General features: G+C 42.1%; 1 protein-coding gene across 1 annotated transcript in view; it reads left to right on the forward strand.

Annotated features, from left to right (window-relative positions):
* The window catches only part of arhgef10 (Rho guanine nucleotide exchange factor (GEF) 10), a 305,202-nt gene that overhangs the window by 114,617 nt on the left and 171,637 nt on the right, over nt 1-18,948 (forward strand). Inside the window, exons 7-9 of the mRNA XM_078213587.1 lie at nt 2,370-2,429; nt 2,929-3,113; nt 5,150-5,263. Coding sequence (XP_078069713.1) covers nt 2,370-2,429; nt 2,929-3,113; nt 5,150-5,263 — 359 coding nt within the window. The remainder of the gene's footprint in view (nt 1-2,369; nt 2,430-2,928; nt 3,114-5,149; nt 5,264-18,948) is intronic.

Genomic DNA, 18,948 nt, shown 5'->3' on the forward strand with positions numbered 1-18,948 from the left:
AATTACCTGCAAACCAACTCCTTGAGATTCCTGCACAAGGACACCCAGGTCCCTCTGCAGAGCAGCATGTTGCAATATTTTACCATTTAAATAATAGTCCATTTTGCTGTTATTCGTGCCAAAATGGATGACCTCACATTTATCAACATTGTACACCATCTGCCAGACCCTTGCCCAGTCACTTAGACTATCTATATCCCTCTGCAGATTTTCAGTGTCCTCTGCACACCTTTGCTCTACCACTCATCTTAGTGTCATCTGCGAACTTTGACACACGACACTTGGTCCCCAACTCGAAATCACCTATGTAAGTTGTAAACTATTGCAGCCCCAACACTGATCCCTGAGGCCCACCATTAGTCACTGATTGCCAACCAGAAAAACACCCATTTATCTGCACTCTTTGGGCCTGATTTTACCATCGTGTTGCAGCTGTTTTCGGACACGAAAACTTGGTAAAGTCAGGCGTGAGGCACGTAGCTTGATCCGCGCCTGCCTCCTGGCCGCAATCAGGACCGTGCCCGAAATGGGCGCAATGGACATTTAAATGTATTTGCATGCATTTAAATTGACCTAATGGGCTGCACGCCCAACTTTACCGGCACTTCCCCCTTTACCACTGCGTTCGCCAATCCAGAATCAGTACAAAACAGGCATGCTCCACAAAAGTCCGATTCGGCTGCTCCAGTTAGTGAGGATGTAGGTGCCGAGCGTCCGACGGCTCTCTGCTTGAGATCGGTGGGGGGAGGGGGGGTCTGCTGCCACTCTGCCTAAGATCAGTGGGGGAAAGGTGTCCGCTGCCAATCTGCCTGAGATCAGTGGGGGGAAAGGGGGGTCTGCTGCCACTCTACATGAGATCAGAAGGGAGGAGGGGCCTGCGATCGGTCTGGGTGGCAGGGGGTGGGGAGATAAAGGGGTCAGTAATATTGGGGGCTCGGGGCAATGTCTGTGGGAGCCAGGGGGATGCATTATCCGGCCTGGGAGCGATGTAGCAGGGGAGCGGCCTTCTATAATCTTTTGTGTGCGCATGTGCAGTTGGAGGCGCCGATTAGAGCTGCAGAGTTTCGGGCACATTAAGCCCCACCTACAGGCTTCTATAGCGCGATTCGGAATTGCTGATATTTTTTCAGGCAGAGTGCATATGGGGGCACCTGAAAACGGGTCTGAAAGTCGGATCTGAAACACTCCCAGTTTTAGTCCGCCCAGCACTTAGAATCAAAATGGTAAAATAGGGCCCTTTGATTTCTGTTGGTTAACCAATCCTCTATCCATGCTAATACATTACCCGTAACGATGTGCTCCTTTATCTAATGCAGCAGCCTTTTGTGCGGCACCTGGTCGGATACCTTCTGGAAATCCAGATATACCACATCCCCATTGTCCATTGTGCTCGTAATGTCCACAAAGAATTTCAGTAAACTAGTTAAACATGACCTGCCTTTCTTGAACCCATGCTGCATCTGCCCAATTTCTATCCAGATTTCTTCACTATTTCTTCCTTGATGATAGATTCAATCATTTTCCCCACTACAGAAGTTAAGCCAACCAGCCTATAGTTACCCACATTTTGTCTACAATGGTGTCTACAATTTGCTGTTTTCCAATCATTTTTCCAATACATTTTCTCTTTAGTAATATTTTAAAATACTGCGTTCCAACTATCTTGCAATAATTATTACTCAGTGCTGTAGCCTAGTCCATTTCCCCAAGTCTTCACACTTTTAAATTTTGCTTTATTAAAATTGGTATTAGCATTTTGTTACCCTTTTTCAGCCTCTCCCCGTTTATGTGTGTTGCAGTAAACATTATTATCCAGATATTTGCCCACTTAAATACCATTGCTTATACTTTCCACTGAACATTAAATACGAGGCTCGGGTTCGGCAATAAGAATAACGGTGAAGCTATTGGTGTTTGTTGTCATCAAAGTGCAAATTGGACCAATTTCCAGAAACCCACACAGTTATTTGTAGAAATGAGGAAGTTGCTATCTGAGTTTCCCTGTTCCTCCAGAAGTCTCACTATAACAGTATCTCGCTGATTTAGTATCGAATTGCATGGAACGGCATGAAGTAGTACGATTTATCTCTAAATACCCACACCAGAAAAATGTTAGGACTTGTCCATTCCAGTGTAAGTAAGTTTATAACTGCCTGATAATTCTCAATTGCTGCCAAACGCTCTTTCTGGCACTGTGAAAAGTAACTTTGCAAGTGCAGAATCTCATTACTACAGATTTTAATTATAGTTATTTAAAAAAAACCTTTGCTTCTGTCGCTCTTATCTCCCTCTTTCTCAATCCCATCTTTCTTTTCCTCCCTTTAAAATTATGTACCAATTATCTGAAAAAATTCTGTCGTGCCTCACAGGTCAGGATGAAGTGATTTATGACGATGTGCCAAGAGAAAGTTCTGATGCATCAGCAACAGGTAAGTGATGGTTCAAATGGGTTCATTTTTTTCTGCAGTGAACATTTTAGCCCAGCACGGGAATCTGAGCGGGCGAGGGGTGGATCATGGAAAGGTCTGTTGACCTTGGATGGGATTTTTTACAGTTTTGGGACGAGTGAGGTCGTAAAATCCCTCTGTCTCTGAATGTTCCAATGCACATATATTGAAGAGTGTTCTTCTCACAGTAGCACTGTGTGCTGAGATAGCAAAAAGAATCTATAGCCATTTGCATGCTAAGTTTTATATATATTTTGAAATTAAATGTCAATCAGTGTAATTTTTTAATTACATATATGCATAATGTCTGACATATAGATATGTGCATTCACTGTAAATATGGAACTCGTCTTAATTCTGAAGGCATATGTAAATCTACCAGAGTCTTTTTTTTGAGTCTTCTGCTGTTGTCGATATGAGTTTTATCTTGGTTGACCTATCGCACTTGAGTAAACATCTGTAACTGAAACCTTGTTGCCAGATCCAGAAGAACTCATTTACGATGATGTGGAACATGGAGACGAGGCTGCAACAAGCTCTTTGGATTATGGCTGGAGTTCCAGTGAGTTTGAGAGCTATGATGAGCAAAGTGATGGAGAAACTAAAAATGAAAATGGAATTCCCAACTCCTTCCTCCAAGGCAAATCTCACAAGAATAAGATACATGTATGTACTACGTATGCACATGAAGACCATCATTTTAAGGTTTGAATCCTCACAGGGGTAATGAGCACTAGGTGGAAGAACTTGCTAAAGAAGGTTCCCATTTGGTATAGAAGAAAATAGCATCCTTAGAGAAAGGTTCATATTTCTTTTTCTCAGATTGAGCATCTTTCTGTTTTAGCCACTCAATGATTTGACTGGGAAATGTCTGTGTTCCCCAGAGCTGCAAACAATAAGGGGCAGTGAACTGAAACCAGCCTGAGAACTGTTGTAGTTGTGGGAGTACTGGAATCCATGCAATTAATCAGGAAATCTGTAGATAATAGGCTGGATTTGAGGAGATTATGAAGACTTACCAAGGGCCTTCCGCTATGGAATTAATCGGGGAAGTGGTGGAAAGGCGGCAGTCTCCCCACCTTCCCACATGATTAAATGCCCACCATCACAATTTACCACAGGGGAGCGCATTACATTCTGCTCAAGAAGTGAGAGAACTTTGTAGGCAGGATTGTTATTGTGCATCTTTATATACTTCTCAGCAAGTGAATGGCACAATTTTGGTGTATGTTTAAAAACAGGTTGCCATGTCAATTCCTCATAGGAGGTATGTAGTTGAGAAGGAGAATTATACTAGTAACAGATCCTGAAAATGTGTAAAAATGTTTGTGCGGTTAGTCAAAATCCATTACATCCGAGTTCTACTTGATATTCAGACACCATGAACAAATAAAGCAAAATTGAGTATTTTAAAAGAAAAATCTGCCCCCTGCTGGATGTTTGCAATGCCCCTTCTATAACTTGCAGGACCAGATGTTCAGCTCCGGCTCCTTCAGCCCGTGACTGAATAACAGGAACACAAATTTTAAAGTATTTTGAATACAAGTTAGTACATCTTATTTGGATGTACTCAACCATTTTAGAATATCTTACTTGGCTCCATAGACACCCTTCTGCTTTGCACCATCACTTCCAATGTTAGTCAGCTGTGATATCCAGGTCACCTTCCAAACTGTAATTTATAGGTCAGCACTTGTTGCTGCTGAACACAAACTTAGAGAATGACAACAATTCTGCACCTCTGAAGCATTTAACCAGGCACTGAAGTGTGAGTTGTTGCCAGTAAACCTTTTCTTTAGGAGCCAGACAAAACCTGTTTTAAGCTGTTATTATTGATTGTTGACCTGCTATTCAGTTACAGTGAGCAGCTGTTTTCCAGCTGTTAGAATTGATCCACTGGATTTTCAGACAACTCAGTGAGATTTTAAAAACCCCAAAGATTTCCTATTTTCTCTATGTGAAGAATCACTTAAATTTGGTCCCATCCAAACCCTCCCATAGTAATTTTCTCCAAGATATTTTCTACATATTGTAATATTTTTGAACGGTTAGATATAGCATTATCACAGTAGAGATCTGTCAAACTAGACTGGCTCCATAAAGCTACACTTTGTGATGTTACTAGAATCTTTTTTTCTAAGTTAACTATGATTATAAATTGACTTAATAAGTAACAGAAGGAAAAAAGTTGCATTTATATAGTGCATTTCACAACCTCAGGAGGTCGCTATGAAGTACGTGTGAAGTGTTAGTTGCTGTAATAATGTAGGAAACATAATAGCCAATTTACACACAGCAAGCTCCCACAAACAGCACTGGGTTAATGGCCAGATAACTTGTTTTAGTGGTTTTGGCTGAGGACACTGTGGAGAAGTACTCTGTTCTTTTTTGAATTAGGGCCATGTGAAAACATAAAGACCTTCAGTACCATGTCTCTTGTGAAAGATGGGAACTTCGATGGTACTGTTCCCTTAGTAATGCATTGGAGTGTCAAGCATAGATTGTGCGCTCAAGTCTCTAGACTCCAGTTGAACCCACAACTTCCTGACACAGAGCTGAGGGTGCTATTAAGCGAGCCATGTCTGACACATAATTCATGCAAATTATTTTCTTGAATTTCAGTATTTTGCTTTTATGTAACAGGATATATTCACCCAGAGGTTACCAACTGTATGTGACTGAATCGACTTCTTTGATTTTAGCTTTCGCAGGATCTAAGTCGTTTAAAAGAGCACTATGAGAAGAAGATGAAAGAACTGGCAAATGCTGTTGGAAGTGTGGAACTTCAGCAACTGAAGCAGAAGCAAGAGCGGAAGGTACTTTCTTCTGTAGGAACATTTTGTTGGGATTGAGCATAAGCATTGAACACAAGTTTATAATATTGTTACCATTGGAAAAACTCAAACACATTGACCTTTCCTGGAATAAAATTATAAGTGTCCCTCAAAACTAGATTAAGCTTTTCCAAAATTGCCAGTTGATAGTTTATGGAAGGACCCCTGTTGAGTTTTGTATCAAATGGGGATGTTTGAACCATTGCCCGAAAGTCACAATGTAATTCCTAATTAAGAATGGGTTCTTCTGGACGGAGAGAACCTCACCACTTTGATATCACTCAGTGGATTCCAGAAATTCCTTTCTGTTGTGTAGGTAAACACTGGATGATTATTAGTGTTGCTTGAGAATTGCTGAAAAAATATATTTTTGTCTGTTGAGCTATCAGAACAATTCACAAGAATACCGATGAGAGGGAAAACAAGAACTTTATATTGTATGAGAAGAGAGTGCTGATCAACAATTGCATTTGGTATTCTTGTGAACTATCCTGCTGGGAATGAAAAAAAAGCTTTGACAAAAAATGTCTCTTTTACAGCAATACTCAAGTTCTGTTTATCAAATCATGATATATGTTTCTTGCATAATTGGACAGAAACTGGAAGAGATGCACTTGTATTCATTTAGCTCCTTATTGATATCACCGCCCCTTTGAGAGGGAGAACTGACTGGTGGTGATTCAACCTGAGGATCACCACACCTCAGGTGAGGGGCAAGGTTGAATAACCTCAGCCAAACGGAAATTGAACCTGTGTTGTTAGCTTCACTCTGCATCAAGGACCAGCAATCCAGCCAACTGAGCTAACCAAGAATGCTTCCAGGGATGACGAAGTTGGATAGATTGGAGAAGCCTCTGCTCCTTAAAGAGAAGATTAAGAGGAGATTTAATTGATGTGTTCAAAACTTTGAGGCGTCTGGACAGGGAGATGGGGGGGAATCTACTCCCACCCTAGCAGAAGGATTGAGAACCACTGGACAATGATTTTAAATGATTTACAAAAGAAGCAACATTGACATGACGAAGAACATTTTTTGCAGCAAGTGGTGAGGATCTGGACTTTTTCTGCCTGAGACAGTGATGAAGGTAGGTTCAATTGAGGCCTTCAAAAACAGATTTGGATCATTATCTGAGGAGAAAGATTTAACAGGGCTGTGGGACTAACGGAGGGGAGTGGACAAATCAGTTGCCCTAGCAGAGAGCCAATATGGCTTTCCCCTCTGCTGTGACCATTCTAGGATTGTTTATGCCAACCTAGAACCCTACCCACCAACCACTCTACCTATCCTATCCACTTAGCTCCACCTATCCGACCTACCTAGCTCTACCTATCCTACCCACTTGACTCAATCACCCAGCTACCCACCCTACCACCTTACCCATTCACTTATTTGTCCACTCAGAAATTTATCGACATGCACACCAGACCTTTAAACTTACTATACGGAAGTGAGTGCCAGAAAAAGGATGCATGTCTTGTCTTTTCCCCCTAAATCTATAGTGGTGTGATGAAGCTCTCTGACAGGCGTGGCACTCCACCTTTCTGGGGAGGCCGGGCTCGGAAGATTCGTCATGAAATGTGGAGCAGTGCCTAGGCATGGAGAAGTTCAAGTGGAGTGACAAATCTGGGCCATTTTTGTGATTGGCAACTTGTGTGTAGTTCCTCTACACCTGAGCATGCTGCAAATAGCAAGTTAATAGTGGTGAGTTTCTAACCTTGGCATTACGTTTACAGCAAGATTTAGGCCATTATGTTGAGGTGAAAGCACATACTTTGGCCCAGAATTTGAGTCCCCCCCCCCCCCCCCCCCCCCCACCCACCGACCCCGGCTGGTCCAGAGGCAGGGGGTGGAGTGTAAAGTAGCATGGTCCCACCCTGACTGGAAAGCTTGTTCTCACTGAAGTAAAGACTAATCTGACTGTAAACATGTGACTGTAAAAATAATGAACTGAACAGTTTTTTTTAATCATTTCTGTGTGTTTCTGATAAAGATTAGTATGCTTGTAAACACAGTGCTGAATATACTGTGGCCTTGAATTCTGTGTTTTTGTGAAATATTCATGCTTTTGCTCAAATCTTGGTTGAATCTTCTCAAAAGATAAAAATGAACAGCCACCATGTGCATGTTATGTATCCGCTGTTCAGTTTTTATCAGTTCAAGGGGTTAGGCCTCTGATGTACAGTTCTTCACCAATCTGTTCTACATCATTAACTCTAAGCCCTTTTTCTCCTTTCCGTCAGTTAATGTTTTTTTCTATGCTGTAATATTTCCTCTCATGAAATAATGCATACTTTCGTGGAAGGTGTCTTGTGACACACCCGAGTATCTTCTGAAAATTCATAGTTGCAGAATCTTGGGTAGTTCTTTTAACCATTCAGCTTCAAAAATTTCTTAAATTTGTCAACCATGATTCTTTGAACACATGTATAAAATAATGAAGGGTTGGAACAGAGTAGATAGAAAGAGATTCTTTGCAGTGACTCAGATGTAAGAGAGAAAGCCGTCCTCTGCTCTGTCTAAAATCTCTTAGATTCAGTTGCTCAGTTGTTGCTTAAAAAGCTGAAAGTGACAAGCGCTTGTCATTTCTGCTGTTGATACTTTAAAAGATTGATGAAAAAGCTGTCAATTAACCAACGTTTTCCATTCTGTGCACCTGTTTCAACAGACTAAAGGCTTGGCTCTCTGGAGATTGACAGTTTTTTCCCCTTAGGTCTATTTTGTTGGTTGCTCAATGTTTATTTACACAAGATAAAGTAATGTCAAGTGCTTGTAGTTTCTATTATTGATACTTTAAATGTGCGGTTGATAAAAGGATCATGGTGACAGCAGATTTTTAGAAAAGATTATGAATTTTTTTTTAAGATTTTCAACAAATGCCATTGTTAACATAGAGTTTAATTGGTCTACAAGGAGTGTATACTGGGTGAATGGGCTTAAGTCCAAGCAAAGCCCCTGGAACTAAGTTTGTGCCTTGCCCAAAGGCACTTTCTCTTCAATCTGGCACACAAATCTGGGAAATTTCCTGACTCCCACTACTTACCTCTAACATGAAAACCATGCCCTGTATCTTTTTTAAAAATTTTAGATTGATCATTATTATATTTTGATTAGTGTTTCCAGTTGTTTCACTTCCTTATAAATTATTTGTCATATTTCACTGAACGAATTCAGTTTTTACTTTTGGCCTGAAAGCAAACTGATATGGAAGGCAGTTTGGATTGCACTGTAATTCTGTTCTCCCTCTGCCCTGTGGATGGTCAATACTTCTCACATTGTTCACCTTCTGCTTAAAGCAATACCTTTCGCCACAAATCCAAGGGAACTATTTGCAACAAATCCCAGCATTCATCCAATCATAATTGCTGTCCAGCTATTGTTCAGTCTTGACACATGTCACGGCAGTCCCTTGTGCAAATTGTAAAACAAACATAGTAATGTGATTTTATTTTCTCATTACATTTCCTGTGGTAATTCTCTCATGTTCTGCTGCATGATTCTATGAGCACCGGCTGCTCCCTGGTAGCTAGTTCAAGTGCGAATCTTACTGCTATGTGTTTGGAAGCTATTTGATCATTGGAAACATAACAAATGGTCCTAACCTTATCCTCACTGGACATCTGTGCTCAAAGATGTGCCTCCCTCTCATGGGCGTTTCCTGCCTTTCTCATGCTTGCTCTTGCTCTCACTTTTGCCCTTCCACTCTTTTTTTTGTTCTCTCTTCATATCTCAAATGGGCTCCACTCTTAGCAATCGGAGGCAGGAATCCAGCTGTTGTTTTTCATGATCCAACCTCACACTTACTAAGGAAAAGTTGTTCCCAATGCTAATCCTCATTGATCTAGGCTAATTTAATAGAGTATTGAACACAACATCTCACAGGGGATTTTCTTTTGCCAGTACTTCTGAGTTATTCCAAGAAGACCAAGAGGAGAAGGGAGTGTTGGTGGGGGCAGTAATGGAGGGGTATCCACTAAAGCTGCACAGTAGGGGAAGTCTGAGCCAACCGCGGTTGAAATGTCACTTTCCTGCCATCACAGTAATGGATCTAGCATTCACTGGTGCAGATTGCTGGATTTTCTTTGGGTTGTGAGCCAAGGCATATAAGTGAAGTTAGGATATTGACCCCTAACTCGGTCTCACTGAATGGCAAAACAACCATGATGAGCTTAATGGCTCAATCCTGTTCAATCCTGTAATGAATCATAGAATCTCTACAATGCAGAAGGCAGCCATTTGGTCCATTGAGTCTGCACCTACTCTCCGACAGAGCATTTTACCCAGGCCCTATCCACGTAATCCCATGTATTATTCAACTAATTTACACATTTTGGGACACCAAGGGAAATTTAGCATGGTTAATCCAGCTAACCTGCACATTTCTGGACTATGGGAGGAAACCGGAACACCCGGAGGAAATGGTAAGCAATAATTTCAAGCGCTAACAGTAATTAACAGATATTTTAATCAGTGCATAGCAAAGGTAAAGGGAAGGTTATTTAGAAATATACAGTCATGAGATACCAGTTTGAGAAATAATTTACCAATATCAAATCATTGATACTCAGTTCATCCTTATTGTACAACGGATAATGTACAACTGATTACCAGAAAAGTCAATTCTGAGGAGGGTAACTCACCTCCTGACTCCCAAAAGCATGTCCTGTTGTAAATTATCTATATTTGCTGTTCATTTTCTCTATTATCCAATCATCCAAGATGTGTAGAGAGCTAAAAGCATCGACACATATTTATTCCTGAGTGTAAGAAGTAAAATCAAGGTTCCCTGCAGTAAGTCATGCCAATGAGTTAAATGGCTGCAACAGGATCTATTTCTGATATTTTAACATGTTTTTTTTATGAGCTGATGTTTTATTTGTTTCCATTTGGCCTGGATTTTGCAGTAAGCAAGCATGCTCGTTGCTGACCTGCTGCTCACACTGATGTAGCCATCTCTGGGGCATTGATTTAACCTTTTCCAGCGTCAATTTAAATCTGGCGCCAATTGAAAGGGGTTGCCTTGGCACACAGCAAGCAATCGATCAAGTTATTCGCACACAGCAAGCCAAGCAGCTAACAGCACTTTAATCCTTCACTTTAAATGTACATTTTTAGATTGTAAGTAAATAAATGTAAAATCAGCTTTGAGTCTGTAATTATAAGGTTAGTAAGCTGTTAAAAACCCAGTTATACCTCAATCAACAAGTGTAACTTTCCCAGTTTTTTACAGCAAAACTTGGAAGTTTGTGCTTCCAAAGGAAAATCTGTAAGAACTGCTACAGCTCACCATACTATGGTGGAGTAGTCACTGACAGCAGCTTCTGAATTTCCACGTTATTCCGCACATGTCCAGATTCTCAAAATTGCTGCCAGTTTTGGTGAAGGAATGACGGTATTCACTGGCGATTTCATCATCACCTCCTTAACTCGGGCCAATATTTATCTTCTGTCTATCTTTTCTCCCTCCTTAATGTTAGCAGAAACAAAATCTAATTTCTTTGAACTTTAGCTCCCTCAAGTGGAGACAATCTACCTTAATTCTGAAATTGTAACATTTCTGAGTCAAACTAACAGTTACTTCAGTTATTAATCTAGTTTCTGACATTTTTTCTGGTTTTCAGCTGTATATTATCAGTTGTACCATAAGGGTCTACTGGGTATCAATGATTTGATATTGTTAAATTATTTCTCAAGTTGGTATTTCATGACTGCAAATTTCTAAATTACCTTCCCTTTACCATTCCTTTTACTGATTAAAATATCTGTAATTACTGTTAATGCTAAAACTATTGCCTACTATTACTGCTGCACAACATGCCCACTCATCTCCCTAGTGAACTCAGCCATGTTTTGTGACTGACTTCTCAGTACAGCAATTCTATACCACATGGTGTGAAGGAAAGCTCCTGGTGACCCAAGATCGAGTTTGATGTTTAAGGAAATCATTCAAAGTTATTGAAAGATATATAATATCAGAAGACACACAGAAAGTGAACTGGGCCAAATAAGTGCTGTGGCTACACAAAGGCAGATCAGAGGCTGGGAATTCTGAGGCGAGTAACTCACCTCCTGGCTTCCAAAGGCCTGTCCGCTATCTACAAGCCACAGCACAGGAGTGTGATGGAATACTCTCCACCTGCCTGGATGAGTGCAGTTCCAACAACACTTGAGAGGCTTAATTCATTCAGGACAAAGCAGTCCGTTAGATTGACACTCCATCTGCCGTCTCCAACACCCAGTCCCTCCACCACCAATGCACAGTGGCAGCAGTGTCCACCATCTACAAGATGCATTGCAGCAACTCGTCAAGGCTGCTTCAAAAGCACCTTCCAAACCTACAACCTCTGCCACTCGAAGGACAAGGGCAGCAGGTGCCTGGGAAGACCACCACCTGCATGTTCTCCAAGTCACAGAGCATCCTGACTTTGAACTGTACTGCTGTTTCTTCGTGGTTGCTGGGTCAAAATCCTAGAACTCCCTCCCTAACAGCATTGTTGGTGTTCTTACACAACATGGACTGCAGCAGTTCAAGAAGGCAGCTCACCACAACCTACTCAAGGGTTATGAAGAATGGGCAATAAATGCTGGCCTAACCAGTGACATCCTTGTCCCTTGAAAGAATTAAAAATAAATGCAGCATTTGCATGTCAGAATTGCATAAGCGCATGATTTAATTACATAGCTTCACAGGTTATTTCATCATATATACAATAGGGGTAATCAGTGTTTTGTGTAAATTAACTTGCACAAGCTGCGTCACAATATTTCATTCTTTGGTACTGACAAAGTGTATGTCATCAGTGTGGCCCAATGGGCATAGATATCCACCAGCACAAAACTGAAAAAAAACAAGGTGTATATATTGTTCAATAAAAATATAAGATTGTATATAATATGATAATCTCTTCTTGATGTTCAGCTAAAATGTTTGAGCTGTAATCGCAGGGTTTGAGATTCCTTAATCCCTGCAATGCGACCACTAAATCTGATTCCCTTGTTACAAATGTGCTATAAAGTATTGAAAATACAAGATTATATTTAAAGAGAAAGCAAGTACGAGAGGAGAAAACATAGGAATGCTCACTGAACAAGGATTCAAAGGGGGCGATTTTACCATTTTTTTTCGAAGTGCTGGGTAGACTTGAAACTGGGAGGGTTTCAGATACAACCTTTGAGCTGTTTTCAGGCCCCCCCCCCCCCATATGCACTCTGCCTGCAAAAATATCAGCAAGCCTGTTGCTCGCTGCAGAAGCCAGAGGGCAGGGCTTTAATGCCCCCAAAACCTTGCAAGGGAGGTAGTGCGCATGCGCAGGCCTCTGATGCTGCACGTGCGCATTAGCAGTAGCAGGGGTCTGACAGACAAAGAGAGAGCTGTCAGGCCCCTGCTACTGCAAGCAGCCTGAAGCAGCTCCCCCTCTCCCCTGCAATCGCGGGTGCCCGCGGCCTGAGTTCTAGCCCCAGCGAAACAGACCGATCGTGGACCCACCATGAAGGCCCCACTGATCACTGCAGAGTGGCAGTGGGTCCCCTCTCCCTCCGTTTCCCCCCCCCACTCCCCCCATCCACCAGCAGGCCCCCTCCCCTCATTAGTCCCACCTCCACTAGCCCTGCCCCATTAGACCTGCCCTCCGGCACTGCCTGGCTGGTATTGCCCATGTGCCAGGGTGGCATTGCCAATCTGGCACTTACCAAAGGGGCACCCCCCCTTGCCCTTGGCCTCCCTGGGGGGCTTCAATGGCCTCTGGTTCCACAGGCGAGGCCAAGTCGACTGCTCCCAGTTCATGGGGAGCATGTCTATTCCTCGTTGGCATGAACCTTTCCTGGTGAGGTCATAAAGGGGGGCAAGTCCGGACAATTGAGCGCCGGGCTCACTAAGCAGATGTAAAACAGCATTATAATAAATCTTAATATGTTAACCTGCCTCCCACCTATTTCCAGCAAGAGACTGTCCATGCCGGAAATCCGCCGCAATGGTGAAATCCGCCGCGATGGTAAAATTGCCCCCAAAGTGTTTACCATCGGGGCAGATTTCCAGTGAAATACGCCGTACCCTGGCACAGGGCCTCCAAATAACAGGGGGCCTCAAAATGATGAGAGAGTCCCTCACAGCCAATCAGGGACAGACTACTTTGAAATTCCTTCCAGAATTTGTATGCCAATTGCTCTGCTGAGCCAATCAGAGAGGAGCTCTTTCCTGACACAATCACTGGTCGGAACTACATTACCTATGTGGCCTGCGGCACTGTGCACCTGTACAGTGAGGAATGGCAGTATGCCATCAGGAGAGACCCAGTTCGTGGTCCCTGGTGGGAGTTGTAGTTGTGACACCTGCAGCAGTGGTTGCCACCCAGCATTTGGGAGTTTGAATCTAGGAAAGTGCAAGCTGACATGGTGAGGCTGGAATGGGAGGTGCACATGAATAAATCCCAGACCCCGGCAGTGCAAACCTGAATCGCAGCTGTTTCACCGCCTCCACCCTTCAACCCCCATTCTCCCCTCGATCATCCCCCCTCTTTACATATCCTTCACCCCCATCCTTCAGCACCCTTCATATTCTTCAACCTCCATCCATCTTTCTTCAGGCCTGCATCCCCTCTCCTTCACCCCCTCTTCACCCCTCCATCCCCAATGTGAAGAACGTGTGTGCGTGCGTGTGTATAAGAGTCAACCACACTGCTGTGGGTCTGGAGTCATATGTAGGCCAGACCGGGTAGGGACAGCAGATTTCCTTCCCTAAAGGACATTAGTAAAGCAGATGGGTTTTTACAACAATTGACGATGGTTTCATCGTCACCATTGGACTTTTAGTTCCAGATATTTTATTGAATTCAAATTTCACCATCTGCTATGGTGGAATTTGAAGCTGGGTCTCCAGATCATGCCCTGGCTCTCTTGATTACTAGTCCAGTAACAATACCACTACCACTAAATACCAATACCACTAAAAATATTTTTTAAATTTTATTAGTCACAAGTAGGCTTACATTAACAGTGCAATGAAGTTACTGTGAAAATCCCCTAGTTGCCACACTCCAGCGCATGTTTGGGTACACTGAGGGAGAATTTAGCATGGCCAGTGCACCTAACCAGCACACCCTTTGGACTGTGGGAGGAATCCGGAGCACCCGGGGGAAACCCACGCAGACACGGGGAGATCGCGTAAACTCAGACAGTGACCCAAGGCCGGAATCAAACCCGGTTCCCTGGCGCTGTGAGGCAGCAGTGCTAACCACTGTGCCACCGTGCCAACCATTGCCATGGCAAAGCTTTGAGTTTTGTTTGTGGCCAGAAAAGCCATATACGTCCTTTGAAAGATTTAGCATGGTGATTAGGATTGAAGAGTAGGATATGCCTGAAAAGTAAATATGAATGTATATTTTACATTTACATTCTGAACTTGTGTGCAAATGAGTCCCAAGGGTGTGAGTAGGTGTCATTGTAGTGGAATATTTCATATGCTGCAGTCTGTGATTAATGTGAGTCACATTGGAAGTTTGTTGAGGGGGAGATAATGAACAATGCCTTGCACTGTTAATTATGTACCTTATGATGGACATCTGCTGGCCTCAAAACACATTCGCTTTGTGTTCTTTTGTGCAGGCCTAATAATACCCTATTGTAGCATATTTAAAAGGTGGGAGTGAGCAGCATAAATTCTGCAGTACGAGACATGAAAATTTGTTGTTGGAGACACTGAACATCTGTTGAATGTGTTTGCCGTGCTGCCCTACCTTGTCATCTAATGCTTTAAATCAGAAGCCAAATGTTTAGTTGCTGCAAAATATTGGAAAAAAATAAATCACTGCACCAATGTACAGCTTTTTGAGAACAAATTTAAGCAAGTGTTGAGTGTTGAGATTTTCTGCTACTTACACTGATTTTCTTTGCGAGTGTAGAAAGTAATGGACATTCAAATTAAAATTACTTTGTTTATCTAAGGGAAGGTCATTAAGATTAATTATTTTAAAATTGACCAGACCCTGAACTGACTGCTCTTGTCACAGGTTGATAAATGGATAAAATTATGGAGTACTGAATTTATATTTGCAGCTATCTGGTTTTGGACTGACCTGTCATCTGCGTGTGAACTGTGTGGAAATTTCTCATGTAAACCAGAACTCCAAAGTGACTTGTGATGTGGAAGCACTAGTTATTAATAGTTCCATTTTTTAAAATAAAAGCAACCCGCAGCTCTCCAACCTAATTCTACCCCCATCGTGAAATATGAGCATCAGCTGTCCAATTATATGTGATATTTTTTTCCATTGTCTGTTAACCATCAGTTGTTAATTCTCACTGAGTAATTCTATAGCAACACAATTAGTTCACACAATATATCCTTGTGCATGAAGTGGTGACGCTAATGGCTTTGACACAGGGGACCAGCTTTCGACTGCAATTTGGATTATCTGCTGTGAATAATGCAAAATTAAACCACATCTAATAAGCAGGAGATTCATAAAAACTTGCAGCACAAAGGGAGGCCATTTGGCCTGATGTGTTATGCTGGCTCTTTGAAAGAGCTATCCAATTAGTCCTACATTGTTTTTCTTTTCCCGTAACCCTGCAATGAATTTTTTAGCATTCATCCAATTCCTCCTTTGGGCAGTTCATTCTGGAACATTCTCATAACTCACACATCATCCAGAATCCATTGAAAGAGAAAAAGAGTTAACATTCCAAATTGATACGCCTTCAGCAGAACTGGAAGACATCAGCAAGATGTAGCAAGTTTTCAGCAAATACGAAAGGCCAGGAAAGTGGGGAAGAGTGTGGGAGTCGAGAAACAAGGTTAGGAGAAATGAAAATGACAAAATGTGTGATGGTGCAAGGCAATAAGAGATGGCAACGGGACAAATAAATATGATGGGTTTAGAGTTGTAACTGAGAATAACAGAATCATCACTAACATCAGACATTTGGACAAAAAATGGGGGCAAAGAGTTTCATCTTAAATTGTTGAACTTGGTGTTGAATCTGGAAGGTTGTAAAGTGCCTAATCGAGAATGAGATACTGTTCAATAAGCTTACATTGAGCTTCACTAGAACAATGTTGAACGTTGAAGAGCAGCATCAGAGTGGGAGTGGGACAGAGAACTCAAATGACAAGAATGTTTCACAAAGTGATCATTAAAGCTATGGTTGGTCTCCCCATTGCAGGGGAGACCACAGCATGAACAGCAAATGCAGTTTACTAAATTAAAAGAGGTATAAGTAAATTGCTTTTTCAACCAGACGAAGTGTTTGTGGAAAGGGTAAAGAGGGACAGGTGTTGCATTTTGTGTGTTTGCATGGAAGATGCCATGCAATGGAGAGGAGTGTTGAGGGTGATTGAGGAGTTGACTGGTCCTAACAGAAGCTAAAAAGCTGTGGGGAGAGTGGAGGGAGAGAAGGTAAGTTGTTTGGTGGTGGCATAATGCTGATGGCGTTGGAAATGATGATCTTTGAATGTGGAGGCTTGTGGGGGAAAGATGAAGACCAAAGGAATCTGACTGTGGTTTTGAAAGGAAAGGGCAAAGAGTGAGAGCAAGAAATGGTGTTTCTCACTGGAGCTCAGTGTAACCTTGAGTAACAGCACCTCAACTCTTGATGATGCACTTTCCATCTTTCCAGGCTCATCATTGAGTTCAACAGTTTCAGATCACAACCTATTTCCCATCTATTTTGGACAGCTGCTGTTGGTAACAATTCTGCGATTCCTATTTATATGTCCTCTGGATACGTTTTTCATTTCTTTACTTGTTCCATACCTTTTTCTTTGGCTTTGCACAATTGTATTTTTGTTGTTTCCCGTGGGACTTTTGCTCACAACACTGGTAGCTTGACTTGGGTAATTACCAAGCTCAGTACACCCACCTCAGGAAAAATTGCCACAAGTGGTAAGTTTTTCACTTCGGGTAGTGGGTGCAGGATGGAGCCGGGCTTGCCACCCCCAGACACAGATTGGGAGTGGCCATGCAGACCATCAAATGCCATTACAGGTTATTTGAAAGACCTGCTTTGGTCCTCTGCAACTGCATGTCAGTTGTGTTGTTAAACAGTAGGTGCTCTAGCCCTCACCTCTCCCACTCCCCATGCCCAAACATGCTAAATTATGCCAATCCATGGCCCCTTACAACCCCTGTGCCAACTTAATGCTAGTCCATGCCTCCTACCCAAGATCCTTGTCCTTACACCCTCCATGCCAACTCACTTAGTGCCTACCATAAGCCACCATTCAGGAGCCATGTTGAAATGCAATAAAATCGAGTTCTAAATATCTATTACAGAATTCACTATGTGAAAAAGATTCCCAGTCATGAGAGCCCAAGCAATGAATTAAAATTCCTTCTGGTATTTAACCCTTTCTAAAAAATAAACCGTTGTATTCATAATTCCATATCAAAGATTGCTAATGCTTTAATAACCTCTTTGAACTGTCAATCAAACTGTGAACTAATGCCCCACCCATCCCAGCAATAATAATAGGTTGTGAAAGCAGCCAAACATTAAGTTACGTTAGGAAGCAGGCATTGAAACTGCTAGAACAGATTTCTTTTCAACCCTCACCAACACAGACAGGCAGTTTCTTTGAAATTTTACAGGGCCGGTCATTTAAATACATAGTTCTACAGACCTTATCCACCATTTAAGAACATTTATGATCTCGCCAAAGATTTGTAACTCCCACACAGTTGGATAAACCTTGCTCCAGTGAAATTGGGGTCTGTTGAACTCGGCACTCAGTTCAAATGGCCTGCTGAACTCTTTCTCCCCCCACCTGCAAAAATAGGATCTGTCATAATTGAGAGGGGTGAGACTTCCAGGCCTAAGTGCCACCCGCCATTTTAAAAGGGTCCCAGAGTCTCCATGACTCCATGAAAATAATCTTCAAGCCCACAATCTTCCTCCTGCCTTCCAACCTAATACAAACCTTCCCGTATGGTCCTCACTCCCCTCCCTATCCCTGTACTTGCTAAAAGCTGTTGCATCTCTAACTTTACCTTGTTGTAACACAAGGTCATCAACCTGAAATATTAACTCTGTTTCTCTGTTCATAGATGCTGCCAGATCTGCTGAGTATTTCCAACATTGTCAGTTTTTATTTGATTTCCAGCATCTGCAGTATTTGTCTTTTATCTTCTCATATCGCATCCAGTTATTTTGCCAATTATTTTAAAGCTGTGTTCTCTGGCTACCAATCCTCCTACCTTTGGAAACAGTTTTGCCTTACTTCGTCAAAATCTGCCATGATTTTGAACACCTCCCTTAACCTTTTCTGCTGTAGAGAGAACAACCCCAATTTCTCCTAGTCGCTCATGCTTGTTGCCATTTAGCCAATTTCCTCTGCACTCTCTCTGGCCTAAAGTGTGGAACCCAGAATTAGATAAAATGCTGTGGCTGAGGCATTCATTATTTAGTTTCTTTTATCTGGTGATGATATAGGGCCTCAATCTTACATGAAAAATCCCAAGTAAGAATCTAATCCTCAAGTACATGGTTTTCACTTGCAATCTATATGGGGCACTTGCATGTGACATCTTTAGTAGTTGTCCCATAAAATGTAGTTTTGCAGTTCCCACAAGTGGTTTGAATGCCTTTGATAACGGAGTGCTGATCGTATGCAGAATCTGAAGCCGAGCTCTACAACCTTACACTCCGAATATTGACTTGCACAAATCTTCATTTT

The sequence above is a fragment of the Mustelus asterias genome, chromosome 5 (genome assembly GCF_964213995.1).
Source record: "Mustelus asterias chromosome 5, sMusAst1.hap1.1, whole genome shotgun sequence".
Classification (NCBI taxonomy): Eukaryota; Metazoa; Chordata; class Chondrichthyes; order Carcharhiniformes; family Triakidae; genus Mustelus; species Mustelus asterias.